Source organism: Melozone crissalis, unplaced genomic scaffold, assembly GCF_028551555.1.
Source record: "Melozone crissalis strain CALT ecotype California unplaced genomic scaffold, PUWL_Pcris_2 ptg000107l_1, whole genome shotgun sequence".
In the NCBI taxonomy this organism is placed as follows: Eukaryota; Metazoa; Chordata; class Aves; order Passeriformes; family Passerellidae; genus Melozone; species Melozone crissalis.
In genome coordinates this window covers 1714671-1738345 of record NW_026535884.1, presented here as the reverse complement: position 1 = coordinate 1738345, position 23675 = coordinate 1714671, and the positions used below count along the sequence as shown (strand labels likewise).

General features: G+C 44.9%; 1 protein-coding gene across 1 annotated transcript; it reads right to left on the bottom strand.

The window, feature by feature from the left end:
- Nucleotides 1–18677: 18677 nt before the first annotated feature.
- LOC128947651 (arylacetamide deacetylase-like 4) lies at nucleotides 18678–22663 on the bottom strand. The gene is made up of 4 exons (XM_054291998.1): nucleotides 22502–22663; nucleotides 20767–20983; nucleotides 20529–20592; nucleotides 18678–19852 (listed from the first exon to the last, which is right to left on the bottom strand). The coding sequence occupies exons 1-4, from the start codon at nucleotides 22661–22663 to the stop codon at nucleotides 19078–19080; spliced, it is 1218 nt and encodes a 405-aa protein (XP_054147973.1). The 3' UTR covers nucleotides 18678–19077.
- Between the last annotated feature and the right edge of the window lie 1012 nt (nucleotides 22664–23675).

The window sequence follows — 23675 nt, the reverse complement described above, 5'->3', positions numbered from 1 at the left end:
CACTCCATCAAATCCCACCTCCCACAGCCCTGTGCTTGTGTTCCTGCCTCCCTGCCCTCTCTCCAAGCTCCCGGCACACAGCACAGAGGGATGCACACTGGACAGGGGGATGCTCACTGCACACAGAGGGGTGCTCCCTGCACAGAGGGATCCTCAGAGGGATGCACAGTGTCCAGAGGGGTGCACAGTGCACCCAGGGATGCACAGAAGGATGCACACCCCACACACAGTGCACACAGAGATGCACAGAGGGATGCTCCCTGCACAGAGGGATGCACAGAGGGATGCAAAGAAGGATGCACACTGGACAGGGGGATGCTCACTGAATAGAGAGGATGCACAGAGGGATGCACAGTGTCCAGAGGGATGCTCAGAGGGATGCTCCCTGTGCAGGGGGATGCTCCCCACACAGAGGGATGCACACTGGGATGCTCCCCACATGGAGGGATGCACACTGCACAGAGAGATGCTCAGAGGGATGCACACTGGACAGGGGGATGCTCCCCACACAGGAGGATGCTCCTTGCCCAGAGGGATGCACACTGCACTGAGGGATGCTCAGAGGGATGCACAGTGTCCAGAGGGATGAACACCCCACAGAGGGATGCACACTGCACAGGGGGATGCTCAGAAGAATGCACATTTCACACAGGGATGCTCCCCACACAAAGGGATGCTCCCCATGGAGAGAGGTGCTCCCCACACAGAGGGATGCACAGAGGGATGCTCTTCACATAGAGGGATGCTCCCTGCTCAAAGAGATGTTCCCCACACACAAGGATGCACAGAGCGATGCACAGTGTCCAGAGGGGTGCACACTGCACAGAGGGATGCACAGAGGGATGAAGACCACACAGAGGGATGCCCATTGCACAGAGAGATAGATGCTCACTGCACAGAGGGATGCTTCCCACACAGGGGGATGCACACCCCACAGAGGGATGCTCCCTGCACAGAAGGATGCTCCCTGCTCAGAGGGATTCACAGAGGGATGGACACTGTACAGAGGGATGCTCTCCACACAAAGGGGTGCTCCTTGTACAGAGGGATGCTCCCCACACAGAGGGATGCACAGAGGGATGCACACTGCACACAGGGATGCTCTCCACACAGAGCAATGCTCCCTGCACAGAGGGCTGAACACTGCACAGAGGGATGCTCAGAGGGATGCACACTGCACAGGGGGATGCTTCCACACAGAGCAATGCTCAGAAGGATGCACACTTTACACAGGGATGCTCCCCATGCAGAGGGATGCTCACAGCACAGAGGGGTGCACACTGCACAGAAGGATGTTCCCCACACAGAGCGATGCTCTTCACACAGAGGGATGCACACTGCACAAAGGCATGGACAGAGGGATGCACACTGCACACAGGGATGCACAGAGAGATGCACACTGCACAGGGGGATGTTCCCCACACACAGAGATACACAGGGGGATGCTCCCTGCACACAGGGATGCTCACAGGGTTGCACACTGCACACAGGGATGCTCCCCACACAGAGGGATGCACACTGTACAGAGAGATGCTCTCTACACAGAGGGATGGTCCTCACACAGAGGGATGCACACTGGGATGGTCACTGCACAGGGGGATGCTCCCCACAGAGAGGTATGGTCCCCACACAGACGGATGGACAGAGGGATGCACACTGCACAGAGGGATGCTCAGACGGATGCACAGTGTCCAGAGGGGTGCACACTGCACACAGGGATGCACACCACACAAAGGGATGCTCAAAGGGATGCACACCGCACAGAGGGGTGCACACGGGGATGCACAGTGTCCAGAGGGATGTTCCCCACACAGGGGTATGCTCCCCACACAATGGGATGCTCCCTGCACAGAGGGATGCACACAGGGATGATCCCCACACAGGGGGATGCTCCCCACACAGGGGGATGCTCCCTGCACAGAGGGATGCACACAGGGATGATCCCCACACAGGGGGATGCTCCCCACACAGGGGGATGCTCCCCACGGGTCACAGCCAGAGCTGGGCAGGGAGGGATCTCTCCCCCTGGGCTGTCAGCACAGCACAGACCCTGCACTGGGCCTGGAATGTGCCTCCTGAAGGCCCAAAAGCAGGAAGGAGCAGGAGCTCAGGCTTCAACCTCTCTCCTGCAGCAGCCCAAGGAGGAAGGAGCAGAGCTGCCCTGCCTAGTGCCCCAGCAGGGTTTGGGGAGTCTGGTGCTGCAGGAGCTGGAAAAGAACTCCACAGGCAGAGATCCTCTGCTCAGCTGCTGCTTGTCCTCCTGCATCCCTGTGGATTGAATATGAACCGTGTCAAATGCAGTTCATGGATGGCACCTTGGAGCAGAAGCTGTCCCTGCTCACCCTGAGCTCAGCACTGCAGGTCAGAGCACTGCAGGTACCAGCCAGGTCACCAGTGAAACCGATTATTTCCAGCTGAGCCACCTCAGAAAGCAACTTGTGGTTTCAAAATGTCACATTTCTCCCTGATCTTAGCTCTGCATAAAGTTTACCAGAAGAGTTCAATGTGATTTCCTTTTACATGAAATTGAATTTTTTGGCTGACCAAAGTTTATGTGTCTCTCATTTGCTAAAAGAAAACTGTTATTGGTGAAACTGCAAAGACCATTTCTCTGATTTGTGCATCAGCTGCCCAATGAAGAGCTGATGGTTTATTTAGGTCTGGGCTCTCACTGCCAGCAGAGCAGGTAACACAGTGAGCAGCCATAGCAGTTAACCTCTCTATTGTGTGTTTAACCATCTGTAAAATGGATATGATCCTACTTACCTGCCTGACACAGCTGGACAGAGGCTTAATTTTTAATTAAGCTCTGTTGAAACACTTGGAGCTCGTTGTATAAAAGATGCACCAAGAAGCAAAATACTTTTATTAGGTATTAATGCTTGTATAGCTTACATGATGCTCCAAGAGTGATAAACAATGAATTATACCAATTTAGAAATTACATAAAAAAGGAAAGAAAGTATCAAGAAGGAAAAGAGAAGTGCTGGGATGGAGAACAGACTTTGTGACAGTCTAGGGTTCCTTCATCCCTATTAATTATACATGTGGAGCAACTTGTTAATGCATTTCTAAAGAGATGCTGACACAGGCCCAGCCCTCTCTGCTGGCCACAGGCTTTGGATAAATTTAACCCCAGGAGCAGAAGAGCTGGACAATGCAGCTGAAGGCATTTCTATAACAACCAAAGTGGTGACACACCAGATTTCCTGGGCCTGAGAGAGGCAGTAATGGAACACCTGTGTGGGAGCTGGGTATGAATAATTTCTGTACAGGGCTCTGGAGTTACATTTCAGGCTGATTGTCCATGGAATATGACCAGGTATTATACTCCATGTTATTTTTCTATCCCTCTATGCCCTCTAACACTTCCAAAAATAGTGGTAAAAATATTAGTTTTTACTAATAAAGTCCTTCAGAAGTTATGTTAATGGTAAAATATAACTGTGTGTATTTAATAGCCAACAAAAATGGAAACAAACAATTCTATTTTAAATGTAACCCTGGAGTTACATTTCAGGCTGATTGTCCATGGAATATGACCAGGTATTATTCTCCATATTATTTCTCTATCCCTCTAAGCCCTCCAACACATCCAAAAATAGTGATAAAAATACAATTTTACTAATAAAGTCCTTCAGAAGTTATGTTAATGGTAAAATATAACTGTGTGTATTCAACAGCCAACAGAAATGGAAACAAACCATTAATTCTATTTCAACAGATTGCCTAATATAAGCTACAGTATTCAAATCTTCCCATCTTGCCATCTCAGAGCCTCAAACCATATCTGTGCCCTTTCCAAAACAAAAGGAAACAGCTTGGGACTTCCAGAGACCAAGCTGTGATGATTTTTCTGTCTGTAAATAAATAAGGTGATGATAATAATAAATTATAAAGTCTGTAAATAATAAGGCACACCTTGATGGTCTATGCAGCTGTTCCAGGAGATGCAATCATTAGCTGACACAATCTTTATTGTCTCTTTTTCAGAGTCACTTAGGAGATTAGAACTTTCCAGATGAAAGCCTGGAGAGGTTGAAATTAAACAAAAAGTGTTCCTCATTACTGAATGAGCCATCCCCACTGAGTGTCAGAGCCATGACATGAATTTGATCATTTCAAATTGCTGATTCAGTCACAGGCGAGTCCTCCCAAAGCATCAGTGCCTCAGACAATCTAAAAAAATCAATTTTTAAAGCAACCAAAAGACTTAAGCAAACACTTTCTAAAGTAATGACACATTCTGAGTGTGCAGACATGCTGAGGAACAGGAACTGAATGTGCTGAGCCCCTGATCCCTGGAAAATGCTAAAAACTGGAGGCACCCAAATCCCTTTGGTTTGTTTAAAGATCCTAAATCTTAAGTTTAACATTGCCTCTTGTTCTGAAGGCCAGATCTCACGCACAATATGAGTTCCTGTGGAGAAAAGTGGTTAAAAACATAACCAGAGACATGAGACCATTAGCAGTATAATGGATTTGTGTTGGTTTAGTGAGTCTTTTTTCCTCTTCCTTTCCCTCCCCATGCTCTGCAGAAATATCTTAAACTACTATGGGGATTAAATCTTTATCCACCAAGACAGATCCTCTTCAGGCCCCATCCATCCAATCCAGAGTCTGAGCAATCCTCCAGATTTAAACTGGAACTTTATGATTATTGCTAGAATTTATAGAATGATCAGACTAATATTTTTTATCTCTTAAATCCATAAAAACTGGCTTCTGGGCAATCTTTTAGATCCATCACTTGAATAAGGAACACATGTCACTGTAAAAATTCACTCATGTTTCTATCATACCAAAGTTGCTTTGGTCAATCTAAGCTGCAATAATAATTTTTTTCACTGATTCAGTGGCACAACCACAGAAATGACTGAAAGGTTTGCTGAGTGTGTGGCTTCACAGGAGAAAGTTTTGAGAAGAGCAGAGTTTCAGCTGTGTGAGTACAGGTGAGAACCCCTCACAAAGAATGTTACCTATTGCTTCATTAAATAAAGATCTGTTTGGGAATTCCAAATCTCCAACACTTTTAAGAGGAAAAGCTTAATAAATTACTTACAGGAACATCTGTGAAATGGCAAAAAAAGATGGAAATATATTTTAAAAAATCTGAATAATCAGCCAAGTCTGCTGAGAGCTTGGGGGCATTAGGAAAAATGTGCCTTGTGGTGCTGCAATCAGTAATTGCCACATTCTGTAGAATGAGAGAAAACAGGAGCAGAGATTTCAGGCAATGAGAGGAAACAGGAGCAGAGATTTCAGGCAAACTGGAAATTTTTTTTCAGAGATTTTCAGGCAAACTGGAAAAAATTTTTCAGAGATCTCAGGCAAACTGGAAAAAAAAAATACAACTACTCTACCCAGGTAATATTACTTAGGTTTAAGGAGGTACCCACAGCACAGACAGGATCTCTCTGCTCCCCTCCTCAGCCAGGAGTTAATATTGTGGACTTTAAGGAGTTATTTTTCCCTTCCTCTTGCCTTTTTCCCCCTTTTCCTGTGCCCTGGGTGTCTCAGGGCTGGCTCCCATCTGAAGGGCACAGACACTCAGCGAGGTTCACATGACACCACTGCCAGCAGCATGAGAAACCTATTTCTGACAGTGTGGCAAATTGCTATTATGAAATCCCAGCACATTTGATTGCAGAGTGACTTTCAGAGGGGATCACACTCAGCAAGGTTATGAAGGGCTCAGTGTTTACTGCAGTAATGCTGACTTACTGGAAAAGAATACCAACAGCTCTTTAAATAAAAATTTAAAAAAAAGTTGGGAGAATCCCAATTCAGAAAGCATTTGGCTGAGTAGATCCAACCAGGCATTATGTTTCTCTAAAATGAAAGGGAAAAAATGATCAGCAGGAATTCTTAGGTTGGTTTTTTTTCTCGCTGATGGATGATTCAGTGAAATGTTCACTCAAAAGGGATCATGAACTTGAGGTTGTCCTTCCCCTCCAGCATTTCTCCCTTCAGCAGGTTCCAGGTTTTCTGCCTCCCCATTCCAGCCAAAGGTCAGGATTTCTGCCCAGATTAAAAGGACAACAAAATTCAAACAAAAAATGAAGACAAAATGAGACGTGGGAGGAGAAACAGGCATTCTCTGGGCTCAGAAAGAGCGGAATTTGTCAATAAAATATCTGCAAAACACAAAATAGCACTGACCCACCTGCTGAATGACCATCAGCACCCAAGGGGGTGTTACAACATTGAGATGAACTGTCCCTGCCCTAAATACCTTCCTCCTTGTGGGGTGACTCAAGCAAGAAAATCAAAAAGAACAGGTATAAAGGGCCCCATTTATAGCAGGAATTTTATCACACCTGTGGACAGCTAGGTATTCTCACAGTGAAATAAGGCTTATTCCATTATCTGCTAAATAAATGTGATTATTACTTTGTTTTTCTAGACTTTGATAATAAAATTATTGGTTATGATAACACAGGTAAAGCTCTAATTGGTTTTCTTGGTTTTATTGATTGTAATATCAGAAGCTGCCTCTGCTCAGGCAAACACTGTTGCCCTGGCAGGTAAAATGAGGTGTGTGGCAAATTCAGATTTTCCTCTTTCTCCTCCTCCCTTCTTCCTCACTAACTAAGGAACAACTTCAATATTGGTTGAAAAACATCTGCTTGTTGTAAGTGTGGGTACAAAATCCAAAAGCCCCTGAAGTTCAGGCAGAAGCCTTTTGGTTTGTGTGAGGTTTTTGAACAGCAAAAGTAAAAAAGCTCCCAAACACCTGCAATTTGCTCATCTTAGCACATTTTTAAGCTAGGGCAGAACATATTAATCAATAGATCAATACAAAAAAGATTCCCCTTCCTAATTATCTCCATGTTCTTGGCCAGGTAGAGCATCCACATGATTTTATTTCGGGATGCACACACAATACAATCTGATCTGTGACTATTCCAGATTCCTTTGGGCACTTCTCCCAGATGAGTTTGGGGGCTGATCCCTTTGGTTATTAAGTGCAGACCTGCAGGTTTTTCTGTATTCTGCTCCCCTGTGATATGAATATATTTGGGTGATGATGAAAGCAGCTGCCACAAGTAGGTGGCTGGAGCTGTCACAGTTTAACCTCCCTGACCAATGTCTGGGGGTGGATGTGGAGCATCCACAGCTGCCTTTCCATAAAGGCTATTTTTTCCAAGGCATTTGTTTCTGGAATTGGTTTCCCAGGTGGCACAAGTGTTCAAATAACCCCTGCAAACATGGATTTTGCACTGTAAGGCCCAAAGGTGACTGTCTCTGAAATCCAACTCCTGGTGGCAAAAGCTTTGTTGTAACCCAAAATGGATAGATAGGTGTGCACCCTAAATGGATAGATAGGTGTGTACCTTAAATGGACAGTTACTGCCTTTCCCTGTCTGTGAAAGGGGAAGAAATTCCAAATTTCTTTCTTACAAATTACAAATTTCAGAGATCTTTTTGCATCTCTAGCAGATTTTGAGGGTACCACCTGTGAGCTTTGGAGGGCGAGGGGCTGATGCTGAGGTGGGAAATGCTGCTCTGCTGGCTGTGAGCTGGCAAGGAGGGCACTGCTCCTGCTTCCAGAGCCCAGGCATGAGGCTGTGGGAATTGTGAGCCAGCCTGGAGGCACAGAAACTCTCTAATTTCAGCTGCTGGGTTTGTGGCTCCTGCTGCAAAACCCACCAGAAGGGTTGAGCACCGTGCTCTGCAGCAGGGAATTGAACACTTGGTTTAGGAAGTGGAGACTTTCAGGGGTTTTTTTTGTAAAAAAACTCCTTAAAAGCCACTGTGTTCTTGATGCTGAGCTCATGTCAGTGATCTCTCTGGAGAGCCATCCCTTTTGGGGATACTTAAACACAGTTGGTAATTTTGGGTAAAACTTCTTGTGATGATTTAGAGGAAGGAGGAGAGGAGAGCACAGGGAGCATCCAGCTCTCAACCAAGGGCCTCTTCCTCTGAAACCAAAGGAAAAACTCCTTAAAAGTCACTGTTTTCATGATGCTGAGCTCATATCAGTGACCCCTCTGGAGAGCCATCCCTTTTGGGGATACTTAAACAGGGTTGGTAATTTTGGGTAAAACTTCTTGTGATGATTTACAAGAAGAGGGAGAGGAGGGCACAGGAAGCATCCAGCTTCTAACCAAGGGCCTCTTCCTCTGAAATAAAAGTAAAAACTCCTTAAAAGTCACTGTGTTCCTGGTGCTGAGCTCATATCTGTGACCTCTTTGGAGAGCCATCCCTTCTGGGGATACTTACACACAGTTGGTAACTTTGGGTAAAATTTCTTGTGATGATTTACAGGAAAGAGGAGGGCACAGGGAGCATCCAGCTCTCAACCAAGGGATTCTTCCTCTGAAATAAAAGGAGAAACACTGGATGGTGCTGCACAGAGATCTGCACCAAAATCTGCTGATGGCAGGTCTTGGTTTCAAGGTGGGGATGGCAGAATTGGGCAGAGTGGGATTTAATCTACATAGAAAAGTGGGGTGATGGCAAAATTCTGCTTCCCAGAATTTTGAAGCACAAATGGGGAATTGAATAGAAGAAAAGACTTCTTGGGAATCATCATGGTCTAAAAATAGAATTATTTTTATCTGCAGGAGTTGCAGTTCTAAGGTTCTAAGAACAGTGTGGTAATAGCCTGACCATAAGTTTTACAGTCAGTTGAAAGATTTCCACTGTTTTCCATTTACTTTGAACCATATTGTATGCAATTCATCCCACGATGTAGAATTTCTGATTTTCCCCTGGAAATGTCCCTGCTGTGTTATGTATTTTATGATGCCACTTCCAGCAGAGTACAAAGACAATGACAAATGCTGGTTTCAGAGGAAATCTTTCCTCAGGTATTTCAGCTTAGTCATAGCCTGGCTGATCCTACAGTAAATCTGCATGTCAATATTTATCTTTTATAGGCCATCTGCTGTGCTCCTGACACAGGAATTCCAAAGGATATGGGAAAAATAAAGACATAATTTCTACAGAATTCTAAAAAAAGACAGTAATTTTCAATAGTGGGTCTCCTTAAAATAAGTCTGGAAGTTTTGCTATGACTCAATGTGTTTTAAGGAAAGAAAAATGTTATTTTAACGACGAAGCCAGCAAATTCTACCCTCTAGATTCCACAGCAGTAATCTCTGTAAAACCCATGATTTAAAAGCTGCTATTTCTCACCATCTCAAGCTAAGTACACTTTTTTATTCTAACAAATCTGAATAAAATTAGAGCACTCTGCATAAATTCTCCCTGCCTCTGCGCCTGCTGTCTTAGCTCGAGGCAGAAGCAGATGCCTGTGATTTCTAAGACTGTCAAACCAGCACCATAAGCCAAAGTTACAGTCACCTCAAAAAACCACAAAAATTTATTCCAGCTTGGCAATAAGCTGGTCCATTATTTCAGCTTTTTGGTGCCAGTGTTCTGCTTTTTAAAGGCCATCTGAAACCTCACAGGCATTTTTGACATTTTCCCATTAACAGGGTTGATATTTGGGGAATTGAGACTGCTTTGTGCTCAGATTTAAACTTTTAATACCTTGGATCTGTCACTGGTTCAGTGGGAGATGCTATTTTTATTTTCTTTAAGATGGATCAATTCTTTAAAAAAATAAACAAACCCCCTCACCCAAAAAAAAAAAAAGAAAAAAAGATAATAAACCAAACCCCACATTGCTCATTTAATATTAACTGGAACATATTTTTCCCTGTAGCAGTTTGCTGATTATGAATTTCAATGCCACAGAGGTGGCATTGCAAATAGAGCCTATAAATAGAAAATAAATTTTTTCTGTGAAATGCCCAGCCAGAGCAAAGGCTCATTAATCAGGGAACAGGTAGAGCTGCAGAGCCCAGCCTGACTCTGCTCATGGAAACCCAGGCTGACAGAGCTGTCTGAATGATCAACCACAGCACTCTGCTCTGTGCACAGGGAGAAAGTTTAGTCAAGTGTTTAAAATATGGAAATAGGAGTGAAAATGCCTGTGCTGTTTCTCTCCTGCTGACTGGCTGCAGGCTCGTCCCCTCATCAGAACTGAGGGCAGCATTGCTTGGATTTAGCAAAAACAGTAAAAAATTACATTATGGTGTGTGGAAGGTGGAATGGGATGTGTGTGACAATCAAATATTTGATGTTAAAATGTAGCATTTAAAATGCTGGCTGCATCCTTGGGTTGTCTTCCATATATTCTGCAGTGAGGGCATTGAGTATAGCACATGAGGACTGAGGGCAGCATTGCTTGGATTTAGCAAAAACAGTAAAAAATTACATTATAGAGTGTGGAAAGTGGAAGTGGCCAGTGTGTAAACCACAGGGATGTGTGTGGCAATCAAAGTTGATTGTTAAAACATCAAGTTGATGTTAAAATGTAGCATTTTAAATGCTGGCTGCATCCTCGGATTGTCTTCCATATATTCTGCAGTGAGAACATTGCGTATAGCACATGAGGACTGAGGGCAACATTGCTTGGATTTAGCAAAACCAGTAAAAAATTACGTTATAGAGTGTGGAAGGTGGAAGTGGCCAGTGTGTAAATCACAGGTATTTGTGTGACAATTAAACATTTGATGTTAAAATGTAGCATTTTCAATGCTGGCTGCATCCTTGAGTTGTGTTCCATGTATCCTGCAGTGAGGGCATTGAGTATAGCTAGAAAAAATGGATTAATGGAGGGCAGTGAGTCCTCCTGTTGCCTTGTCTGTCAGCCATGGACCAGGGAACATTGGGGGATGCTACACAGGGATCTGCCACCAAAATCTAACCAAGACAGCTCTTGGTTTCCAGGCTGGCTAATTGTGTGATTTAATCTGTAAAGAAAAGAGTTGCTTTTGTGCTGGTTGCAGAAAATCAAGCCCAGCTTACTTTCCAACCTGCTTTGACCTCATTTCTACTCTTAATAGAAATAAAAATAGTGACATTGGCATCTTTCACACCCAGGGATTTCAAAACATTGGGAAGCTGCATCCTCTGAGCAGAGATGTGGCAAGAAGGAATATGTAGGAATAGATTTGAAGGAATATGTAGGAATTCCTTCTCCTTAAGAGGGGAAATCATTTCCTTGACATCAGAGGGGGCTCTGACCCACCGGGACCTCTGCAGAGCCTGAGCTGAGCCAGGGGCATGGGCATTGTCAGTGCAGGATCAGGAGCACTAAAGCAGATCCAATCCTGCCACCTGCTGCTCCCCTCCATGCCTACAGCACCCCTGGGTCACTCTGGACCTGTTGGAACCCAGGACATTCCTCTGGAGAAGTTGGAACCCAGGACATTCCTCTGGCTGCCCTGGAGAGCTCCAGACCCTGGCAGGGGGCTCAGAAACCTTGGCACAGCACCAAAAACACCTGTGCCTTTGATTTCAACCCATGGAAACAATTACAAACTTTGTGCCAGGAGTTACAAGCCACAAGAGTTCGAGTAGAATGATAGTGAATTTGTCACAGGCCCATCTCCAGCAGCCCTGGAGCTGCAGAGGAAAACTCCCCCCTTGTGCAGGATCCCTGCTGCAGCAGAGCCACAGCTGGCACTGCAGGAGGGCTGAGCCCCCATGGGATGGGGCTGGGACACCGCCCTGACACACAGGGGGGCAGGTCTATTCTGACTCTGCCAGTGGTTTTGATTGTATTTTGTTTGCACTATTGCATTTGTATTTTTAATTTTCCCAGTAAAGAACCCTTATTCCTATTCCCATATCTTTGCCTGAGATAATTTCAAAATTATTATTCAAAATATAATAATTGGGAGGGAGGGGGTTTACATTTTCCATTCCAACAGAGGCTCCTGCCTTCCTTAGCAGACACCTGTCTGTTCAAACCAAAACACTTGTTCACACAGCTCATCCAGGTTGACACTCGTCTCCTTCGAGGCAAGAAATTTGCTGGCTCTGAGAGATGTGCCTCAATTCCAGCCTCCATGCTGCCTCTTTAATGTCACAGATTTTAAACACAAGGCTGATCTCCTGCAATCAAGACTGTCTGGAACATTTTCATAACAGAGAAATTGAAGAGCCTGGTGGTCTCTTGCTGTTGAGACATGAGTGACCCTGAGACAAGACCCTGAGACTAAAATAAAAAGTTCTCAAAACAAGCTTGGATAAATCTGACACATCCTCAAAATATCACCCGTTGCATATTATAATGATTCTCAGGAGCTGTGTTTTTTTGTATGTTAACAAATTAATTACAACATCAGAGTGGGCCAGAATAAACATGACCATTTACTTGTTTTCGAGAAACATATTTAAGTTCCAAACTTCATCCGTATTTAAGACATCTCCAAATTCAAGAGGTTTTATCCCCAGGTCTATGTGTCAAATTGTCTCTTTTCTTTATAAGGTTATACTACTTTCTTCATTAATATCTTCTCTTCCTGAAAAATGAACATATTACAGTAGAGCCCAGAATTTCTGTTGTACATTTTCATGACTTGGCTGAATTTTTTATTTACTAATAAATGGATTTCTGAGTTATTGCAGAATTGCAATGATGAAATTTCACATTTTCTCACTTTTTTCTGTGGTGGCTGCAAACATCTTAATTCTTTCAGATTTATGTGTTCTTGAAGCAGAGGCAAAAGAACCTCTATTTCAGTGGGTTTATTGTGAATAAAAGTCCTTGTAATTTCTGAAGATTAGAGTGAGTTGGGAAATGTTGTGTTAGACACAAAAAGGGTCTTTATTATTTTGGGAGCCTCTAGCATAGCATTCTTGCCCCTGATTAAACAGAACTGTTTCCCTCAGCAAGAATTAGTGTCTCTAAGCTATGGGAGTAGGAATCTTTCAGTTTTATTTGCCATTCCTACCTCCACTGACTTCTGCCAAATGCAGTGCAGAACTTGGGAACAATCATGTTTATATTTACCTCTGCCAATGGGCACAAACCAGACGTGCAGGCCCAGAACCTGGGATTGTGACCCATTCACAATGGTCAGAAAGGAAATATAAATGAGATATTCTTGGTGCAGCTGTGTTTGCAGCATTGCTTTCAGCTATGGCTCAGGGGGTTTGGGGAGTTCTGTCTGGAGTAATTTAGGACAGCTACATTTTGTAGGGGAAAAAAAGAAGGGGAAAACCTTAATTATCAGAGATATTCTGTGTGAAATGTTGTTGTGTGGAATATTTGAGATAAAGATACATTCAGGGCTTGTTGTTTTGGGCTGGTTTGCATTTGGTTCCACCATCACTGAGCTCAGGCCTGCACTCATCCTGCCAGGAGTTCAGCTGGAGCTGGGCTCACCACAAAGCTGGCTGTGTGGAATATTTGAGATAAAGATACATTCCGGGTTTGTTGTTTTGGGCTGGTTTGTGTTTGGTTCCACCATCACTGAGCTCAGGCCTGCACTCATCCTGCCAGGAGTTCAACTGGAGCTGGGCTCACCACAAAGCTGGCTGGGCTTTGGAGGAAGGCCTAAATTTGCAGGTGGAAACAGCTGATGAGTTAAACAGATCAGAGGAGATATTTTGGTGCTTTGGGTATCACTAATCCCATCTGACCTGTCTGGTGGAGCAGTGCATGCTCCTGTTTAAGAAGCTCTGCACCAGAACACATTTCACCAGGTTACCTTGGGCTCCCCTAAGGTGTTCTGGTTGTAGATTTAATTCTAAAAGGCTCAACAAAAACAGATCAGATTGTGGCTGGGGAGCTCTCAGGCTTTGGAATTAATGTTTTCATACAAATTTCATAGGTGGTTCTTGTGCATCTCAGTAATTCCCTGTACATCAAGCCAGTAATTTTTTCCATATATGAGCTTTGCTTTTAAAAGCACTGTAGATGATAAACATAAATGTTTCATTTGTTATAAATATTTAATATTTATGAATAATTGATGAGCAGATTTTAAAGCAAACTGATTAGAGTTGTGTGGAATTAAGGCTACCTTTGTATAATTTTCTAAGCTGTATTCTAAATATTATCTGGGCTCTGTTGTGCTATAGAGATGCAGGCCTGATTGGTACTGTCACAAAAACTATCAGCACATGGGAACAAACAGAGAAATACACTTTTAATAGCTATATTAGCAATAAAATAAATATGGAAGACTTCCTTGTGGATAGAAGAATTTCTGTACCCACCAATTTTCATTCCATTATAATTCACTCTTTATGGATTATCTCAGAGATGTTTTTCCAAGAGAATGTGTTTAATAGCACAGCACTAATAGCTAACTGTGATTCAGTGACTTTCACCTATTTTGCTTTCAATTTTTTTCTAATTGCCTTTGATGTCCCTGGGGCTTTGAAGCCTAAAAAAACCCCATACAATGCTTATCCAATTAGCAGGGTTCTTGCATCTCTGACAGATTTCATCAAGGACGCTGTTTTCTGGTTTAGCATTCAGCAGAGGGGCTGTCCCCAGCTGATTTTGGGTGTCTCACACAGCCACAGCCCCTTTGCCAATAGGTGCCACTGTTGCTCTGCACGTCTGAGTCGTCAGCGTCCTTCCCTTGAAAACTCAACCTTGAAAACACAAACCTAAATCACAGCAAAATATTGCAGAGCTAAAACTCCATCCAGACCATGGCCAGCGGCTTGTCCATGCCAAGACTGTGGTGTATGCTTTTTCTGTTCCTAAAAATAATTATAATATTGCTAATCTTGAGCAAAAATGAATTGCATAGAATTAATTCCAGATATATTGAATGTAAGCCTCAGACTTGCTGCAGGTTCATTGCTGACCCTCAGACCACGAGCAGCTGAGCTTTGCAGATCTCTGCTCTGGACCAAATGGGATTTAAATGCAGAAGCTGCATCTTGGAGCAATAAGAATTTGGATTTGTTAGCAGCACTTCCTACATGGGAGCAAAGTCTCAGGGTGGCCTATCCAGCAGTGGAAAGGGCTCCCAGAGCTATTTCCTTTGCAATCTGGTAATGCAAGGTCAGCTAATGCAGTTTGCTCTGCAGCTTATCTGCCATTAACTGCTTTCCCTGTGTAAAGCCAAGGGTAATCAAGGTCTGGCTGCCTCCTGCATGGGGATGAACCTTGCTTCACCTTGTCCTTGGATGTGCAGCTATTTCTACATTTGCTTTATTCTTACATGCTTCAGATATATATGGAATAACACAAGGCTTTTTTCTCTTCTTTCTTCAAAGAAACACATAGCAAGCTGTGTAAAAATAATAATTAAAAAAAACCAACAGAGGGCAAAGCAATTAAGAGTTTTATGTCCTTTCAAGTTCCATCCCACTTGTTTTGGCTTGGTTGTTTTTTATGCTGCAACTATTCATTGACTAAAAACCAAGAGATGAAAAATTTGTTTTCAGTGATTAAATAGCTTCTGAAATAGCCACCTGCAGGTCAGGATGGAAGCCAGCAGCTTGTTCTAACTGGTCTAAAGCCGTGTGCCTGTCTAACCTAATTCTCCCTCCTGCATGGAGCAGCTCCCACAAGCAACAAGCTATATTAAGCAGGGCTTAAGATCACCCTAAGCAGTTTACACAGGGGCATCCCCAGCTTCTCTGCCTCTCACCAGTTGCCCAACAATTTGCAGATATTCTGCCCCTCTTCAAAGTCCAGGATTCTACAACATTTTGGGGAAGATATCCCTGGTTGGGAGGTCCTGAGTTTTGGTTGGTTGTGTCAGCTGAAAAGTGGCAAAAGCAGAAATTGTTGGCATTTCACAGGAAATGGGGCAGACATTGGATATCACTCAACTTCTTTCTAGTGCAGTTTTTCATCAGGTCTTCAAGATGGCCATAGAGAGTGGGATAATCTGAGACAAGATTAAATGTTAGAAATTATTTAATTAAATTTTTCATCTGGGTGTTTTTACTCTACAGTTGTCATAAGGAATGTTTGTACTATTTTGACAGCAGATTAAGGACAAAATGGATCTTTTTGTTCTCAGGACATATGTGTCCACCCTCTGGCTGGAAGAGGAAATCACTGTTACACACTGACAGATGAGTCATGTTATCAATCAGGAGTCCTCACTCTTCAGAGCCTCTCTGGCAGATATTTGCAAAGTTAGCACAGGTAACCTTTTACTTAAAAATTCAGAAAGGTAATAATACTTCATTAATTCTCCTGATAGTTGTATCCCATAGTTCTCCTTGTTTTCAACTGATATTGGATAGGGTAGAGAAATCTGTTCATTGACACTTTCCTTCAGTGCTTCCTGTGGTGAATAAGGATTGTTGTGTATGAGTAACATTTGCACTTTATTAATCCAAAAAATAAGGCACTGACTGCGTAAGAAAGTAGCCAAAAGTCACCACAAGATCCATTTCCAGAATTTAAACAGAAGGAGGTTCCTATCTTTAAATCTATAAATTGACCAGTGCACCATGTTCCATTCCATTGAATTAACAATGCCAAGAATGGGGAAATCTGATTTCTGAGGAATCCAGGCCAATTTGCACTCCAGCTGCAGAGGGGAGGCAGCACAGGTTGTGGCTGTGCCCACTGCAGTTCTCAGCACTCTCTGACACTAAATTTTGGCTTCTTGCTTCCTTGTGATGGAGGAAAAGTGCTGCAGTGGCAGGCCCCAAAATGAGATGCACACGATGCTGCTGTGCACAGCATTCAGATGGCTCAGTGTGGTTTGAGTCACTCTGCATTTTTGCCACTGATATCACAAACCTTTGTCAGCCTTTGTGTTACGTATCATTTAATCCCTGAAAATAAAGGCATTTGCATTTCAAGTGGATTCCCACTCAACTTAAGCAACTGCATCTGTATGTCATGAGATCTGATCAGTCTGATTTCAACACTTGCATCATGGATTTGCAGACACATTTAAGAAGGCTGAAAATGAAAAGCTGATTGCTTTGTGCTGCTTAAGGGTTTTGTGCAGCAGCATTGCACATCCAACCTTCCAGCTGCCTGTCTAAAGAGAATGATAACAATACCTGGGGGTGGAGAGGCTTGTTGGAAGGGACATTCTAGCAGATGATGCTTGTGGGAAAAGTATTGTAAAAGATCTGGGCCTTATTTAAGTGCAGCTTGTTTATATGAATTGGAGGTGTGCTGATTAAAATAATCCTATTTTACCAGCAAGCTGCTATTAGAACCCAGGGAATGCCCTGAAGACTCAATACCCAGTCCTAGGTGGGAGTAATACACTGGTTTTCTTCATGTGCCTGGTCACCCCCAAGGCACAGACTGGGAAACATCCACAAGCAACACGTGCTGGGTGCCTGCCTGGGGAAGGATTCCCACTGGAATCCAGCCCTGGAATGGCCACAGAGCTACAGTGCCTTCCTTCACACATACAGTTGTTTAAGGATATATAAAATAGGATTTAAGTATTAGTGACAGCTCACCGCTGCCTGGAATGTACAGGCACCACAGCCCCACACCGGAATTTTCTGTTCCTTACCTCAAATTTCCCCATCATGGTTGTCCTTAGTGCTTGGTCTGTGAGCTGGCAAGCAGATGAGGCTGTTCTGTATGAGATGCTGCTGAGTTTATAAATGTGAGAGATACTCAACACTCAGAACTGCTGAGGCAGCCCAGTAATCACAGCAGCTCTGTCCCAGTGCTCCTTTCTTCATCTACACAAGTGCTTTTTTGGAAAGAAGTCTATGTTCTTTGCTGATAAAAGTCAACTGGTAAAATCAGCCACTGTAAAATTTTGGATTGGTTCCATAGTGTATTGCACTTGAAAAATTGTCTGTGCTTTGGTTAATTTGGTTAAATATCTTCACCTGCCATGGGAACTAGCATCTGAAAAGGATGAATGAACCATTTACTCCTCTCCCTTTGTTCTATTTCTGCTGCTGCAGACTGCAACACAGTCTGGCATTTGGTTCCATGGAAAAAAAATCTAAAGGAAGCAATTTCAGCAGAGTCAGGAGGATCTGCTTGAACAGCTCTAATATTGAACCTAACTGGCATGTTTTGACAAAGTTAAAAGTCTAATGACAAAATTTTGCTGAGCCTCTTAAGCAAGGCATGAAATCTATCTAGCAGCTCTGCTAGAAAAGATGCTCATGTTTCTACAAGCAAATGAGACCAATATCCAGATTATTAAAGATCCTCCAAGTATTAATAAGTATTAATTTCTGGGAAGATTAGTGAAGTCTCTCCTGCATGATGTTGGTAAATATTATTGTCCATATTGATATATAGTTGTGTTTAAGTGGTACAGCAGCCTCAAGTGACTGCCCTAAGTGCCATTTTTAACTGGCCAATATTATATCCAGTGTGAACCCCTCAATGCACTCTGTGTTTGGGCATTGCTTCTGCCCTGGCTTAAGGAGAGGAAAGGCAGGTCATAAACAGAATGAATTAATAATACAGAATGAATAAGGCCAAGAAAGATGCTTGTCCTTCTCCCTCTTATTACTCTTGTGAGCTGAGGCTGGACTCCAGCTGACAGCTACAGCCCTGTACTACCCCCACAGCACAGGAACCTGCTCTGTTCCTGCCCTCACCTTCCTGACCTTCCCCTTCTTTCTCTCCTGATCTTTCCTTTGTCCTCTTCTTCAGTCAGTTTCCAATGATAGCTATAGTTGAATATTTGGGCCCAATTTCCCACCAATCCTGCTCATCTTTTTGTGATGCAATCATATTTTTTTGTGCCACCAGCACTCCTGTCCCTGGTTGATGGAACTGTCCTTTAAGTTATGTGGGTGAAACATTACCCAGTAATCCAGTGCTAAAACTGGGGCAGAAAGGGGCTCCAGTCCTGCTTGTGTGCTGAGAAACAAGGGTGATATTGGCCAAGGAACCGTGTGTTTGTTGTGCCCACAGTGACAGAGACCACGCTTGACACAGCATCATTATTTCCTAATTGTCATCATATTTATTATTTTATTGTCAGTGGCTCATAACCCACTAATGTCAGCTGGGTTTTACTCTCACACCACACATGCCTGCTAACACACAGCTTCTCTTCACACAGATATTTTTTTTAATAACTGGAACAAACCAGGATACCCATTCAAAGAACTGTTCTTTATAGCAGAGCTAAAGATAAGGGCTTGCAGCATGGTACGAGCTTGTGTAAGGTTTGCATATTCCATGTTCCACCTAACAGCTGGAATGAGGTTCTGATGAGCCTTGTTTATCATTGTTAATGGCTGCCCCTGATTCACTACCCATAACCTGATATTTCATATCCTAAAAAGATATTTCCCTAGGTTGAGGCATGAACAGACTCATGGAATCTAAGATGTTTACTATAAGCTTTTTAAGAAGTTAACAACCCTGTCCAATCCTCTTTTCCCAGATGGAAATGAGAAGCCACAATAATCATAGAGGCTGATGATCCCATGGAATCCATCCTCAAGGTGGTACCAGGTCACTCGAACCCCATTGTCCTCCAGCCTCTTCTTGTACAACAAGCCATCGTCCCTCAGCACGTCGTACTCGCAGGTCAGGATGAAAGATTCTGGCAGCTGGTGAACAACAGAGTCTTCAGCCAGCAGTGGGCACAGGTTGGGTTCACAGAATCTCTTCACTGTCTCATAAACTTCAGCTATAAAATCAGTGGGCCTAAGTGGCTTCACGCCTCTGACCTTAAATTGCTCGGGGATGTTGTCTGGACTCACCCACTTCCTATACTTCAGCCTCATGTCTGGGGGAATATGAGAGCCCTCCAGGACCTCTTGCATGTGCAGTGCATCCCCATTGAGGTACAGCAAAGCAAAGAAAGCAGCTCGTTCCCGGAAGAGCAGAGGGACTCCCCGGTTCTGTTGGTAGGACGGTAAATTGAAGTCCAGGGCCTGCAGGCCTGGGTAGATGAGGATCTGAGCACGGAGCCTGGGCAGGTCTGACCTGCCTGCCAGGGTCTGGCTGACAGCAGCTGCCAGGTTGCCCCCAGCACTGTCCCCACAGACAGTGACGCGGGCAGGATCCACGCCGTAGTGCTGCAGGTGCTGCAGGAAGTGCTGGCTGGCGTTCAGACAGTCTTCGTAGGCAGCGGGGTATTTGTGCTCAGGGGCCAAACGGTACCTGGGACACACAGACAAGGAGGAAATGTCAGTAGCAGTAACCAGGAAATGGTCTCATATGCTGTTCTTCAGCCCTACCATTTTGGGGTGGCTTGGCTCTAGGTTAGGATCTTCAGTGCCTCCAAACAGCTGCTCCTCTGTTTGGGATTGCAGACAAACTGTAAATGGGGAGTTCAGTCACAAGGACTCACTGAAGTAGGATTGTCTCTGATTAATGATCTGAACAAAGAACTGAACAGTTCTTATTGATGGTGAAAACTCCCTCTGTACTTCTGACAAGATTATTTAATAATTTTTTGCCTCTGCTTCCTATGTGTAAAATGGGAGGATTTTAGTGTGATTATTCTCTTTTCCCATAGCTCCCAATTGCTTGGAGCATCTTATTACCATATGTTCAGCACAAGGAAGACTTTTTTTCACCTAAGTTTTTAATTGGCTTTTATAGACTTACTTAGTGTGCCAAATATTTCCATTTGTATCTTTTCAGAGTATCTCTGGGCATGAATAGTTAAGGGCTGCGAAATATTCTTTATCACTATTTTTCTCTTTATGAACTTGAATAAATCCCATAGAAATTCCTGTGCCAAAAAAGAACATCTCCAACACCAGCACAGCTCTGCTGTGGTCCCACAGCAACAATAATTTCCTAAATACAAAACTGGGTAGTGTTCACTTACTGCACAGACACAACTACTGAGTCACTCTCCCTGGAGAGGTAGCGACACACCTTTTCATAGGTATCTGCAAAAGAAATATTGTTGTTAGTCAGCTTTGAGACAGCCTAAGAAATGTCTGTTCCACACAGGCTTCAGACTTCATCTCAAATCACACACTGAAACCACATCTTATTTCAATCTTATAAAAAGATGAGAAAATTCTTTCTACACCACACAGTTCCTCCAGGAAGTTTCTTACCAAGGCTTCCAAACACCCAGCCTCCTCCATGGAAGAAGAGGATGCCTCTCCTTGGCCCATCTGAGGTAGCTTTAGGTTGATAAACCCTCACAGGTACTTCATTAAACTGCAGATCCTGGATAAAGAGCTTTGGATCCAACCCTAGTTTCCGCCCCTGTCGCACGTATCGGCCAAAAGTGATTTGGCTGCAAAGCCCAGTCTTCTCCAAAATTCTTCCCTGTTAAAGGTAAAAGACATTAAGGCATTTTTAAAATTCTGGAGTTAGCCAGGGTATAAAAACTCTGCATTGTACTTACATCAAAGTCATTTGGAGGAAATTTTAAAGAAACACAGAACTCTGATTTGGTAATGAAACAATTTTCCCAAGTTCTCACATCCTGCAGTCAGTAGAAAAATTTACTTGCACTACTCCTATCCAATGTCATTGTAATGTCACATCAGAAATTTTTATAAAGATCAGCCAAAGTGATTGTCTTTGAGTACATATTGTAATCATCAGCATTTCCTGCACACATTTGTGGCCATTCTTGTTTCATTTATACTTGATAACAACAACAAAATGCCTTATGTAGAAAGAGTTCTTCATTGCTGAAACTAATATTCAGGAATTTGACCATAAAACTTAGTGAATTCACAAATCTAAAGTGCTGAGCTGTATTGTGTGAGTTAGTTACAGCTTTTTATTTGTTACTGAGCAAAATGAAGTTCCTTCCTTTCCCAATGCTCTTGCAAGCTAGAATATAAATCTGATGTAGTAAGTGAAACAAGAAGCTGGGAATCAAACAGTTACCAGTCACTGGCTGAACAATATCCCTGTTTTTAATACCCAGTGAGTCTGTCTTGTCACCTGCTAGTGGGGTTCAGGATTGCTGGGCAGCTTTGTCAGTAAATTTAGTTTAAAGAGGATGTAAATGGCTTAAGAATCTGTGTGGAGGAAAACAAAGTCTGTGTGATAGCAGGGATGATGTTTGTGGCTAACGAAATGACAAAACTGAAGATTTTAAGAAATTCAAAGACAGCAAGTAAGAGATGCAGAGCTGAGGAGGGCTCTAATGCCGTTTATGCAACGCTGCCAAAGAGTCCAGGGATTAAATAAAGCAGCCCTAACCGGATTGTGTGCCATAAATGTCAGCCGCGACAGGAGCAGCTGAAAGGCTGCAGCTCGTTTTGTGCAAGGTGATTTCCCCTGAAGGTGCGGGCAGTTATCACGCAAAGCCCCAGCCCAGCCCTGAATTCGAGGCTGCCATCAGCCGCTCGCAATCTCCGCTAGCCCGCCCCAGGCCCGGGTCTGAACCGGGAACGGCGTTTGCCCGCGACAGGGGCAGTATGCCCGCGGCAGCCGGACCGGGGGTGCCCGGGGCAGCATCCTCGACCGGGGGTGCTCGGGACAGCATCATCGACCGGGGGGTGACCGGGACAGCATCCCCGGCCGGGGGATGACCGGGACAGCATCCTCGACCGGGGAGTGACCGGGACAGCATCCCAGACCGGGGGGTATCGGGTGGAGGCGCCCGGATCGCGGGTGCCCTTGCAGTGTCCGGATCGGGGGATACCCCGGGGCAGAACCCGGGTGGGCTCCCCGCATCCCCTCCTCACGATGCAGCACCGCCAGCATCCCACGGGGAGAGCGGGGACACGCGGATCCTGCCCCGACTCCCCGTGTTTGTGCAACCACTGCCGCCCCCAGCCCGCGGGCCGCCCCGAACGCCCCCTCGCCCCCCGGCCGGCCACTCACCAGCGCGGCGGTGCCGAGCAGCAGGGTCAGCACCAGGCGCAGCTTGGCCGGCTGGTTCACCCCGGGCGGGATGTTGTAGCTGGGCAGGCCGAGCAGCACCGCGGCCGCCGCCAGCGCCGCCAGGGGCAGGAGCAGCAGCAGCAGCGCGGGCAGCAGCGCCATGGCCCGGCCGCGGCCCTGCGGGGCTCCCCCGGCAGCGCTGGGCAGAGCCGCGGCCCCGTCACGGGCCGAGTGCGGCCGCTCCGCAAAGCCGGCGCAGGGGTCATGGTGCGGGCGGCCGGGGGGAGCCGCGCGGAGCGGCCGGAGGCGCCGGCCGGGTAATCTCGGTTCAAGGAGGCCCGGCGTGACCTGCCCTGCGCGCGGTACCGGCGAACGGACGGGCCCGGCGCCGCCTCCCGCCGCCCCGGGCCGGCTCGGCCCCCGCGCCCCCGGCCGGCTCGCCCGCAGCTCCGCCGTGCTCTGCCCGGGGACGTGAGAGGAGCAAGGGCTGGCTGCCCGTGCTCAGTAATTGCTGCCCTTGCGCAGGGAAATCTAAGGGAAGTCAGTATTTGTTTTTGTGAATAGTTCTGTTTTCTCAGCACTGTAGGATTTTTTCCCTCTGGAAACATTCGAAGCACACCTGGATGTGTTCCTGCAGCACCTGCTCCAGGTGACCCTGCCTTGGTGGGGCATTGCACTGGATGATCACCAGAGATCATTCCCAACCCTAGCAATTCTGTGATTTTCATGTCCTCAGTCTGGCCATCCTGAGTGTGCTCACTGCTGTTCTTCCTTGCTTTCATCAGCAGGGTGTAATGAAGCATCATGTCAGGGAAAACATTGTCTCATCCTGTAAATAAAACTCAACCCATGGAGTAAGCACAAATTCACAGATTCCAGCACAGAATCACAGTACAGATTCTGCGAAAGTTAATACTGGGGGACGCCCTTTGGAAGAACATGAGAACATTTTCCTTTATATTCTGTCTTTAATTTTTAACTTCCAGTACACACAGACCAAGAGTTCACTGATCCTTCCTGCCTTTCCAAATCCTGATGTCAGCATTTCATCTCAACACTATATCCTACCCTCTGTGGGCATGCTGGAGATTTTCCAAAATTAAAAAGGATTTTGTTTCAAAATCAGAGCAGCTCTTACTTGCCTTCAGCTAGGTGTGCCCCATCAACTCTGACC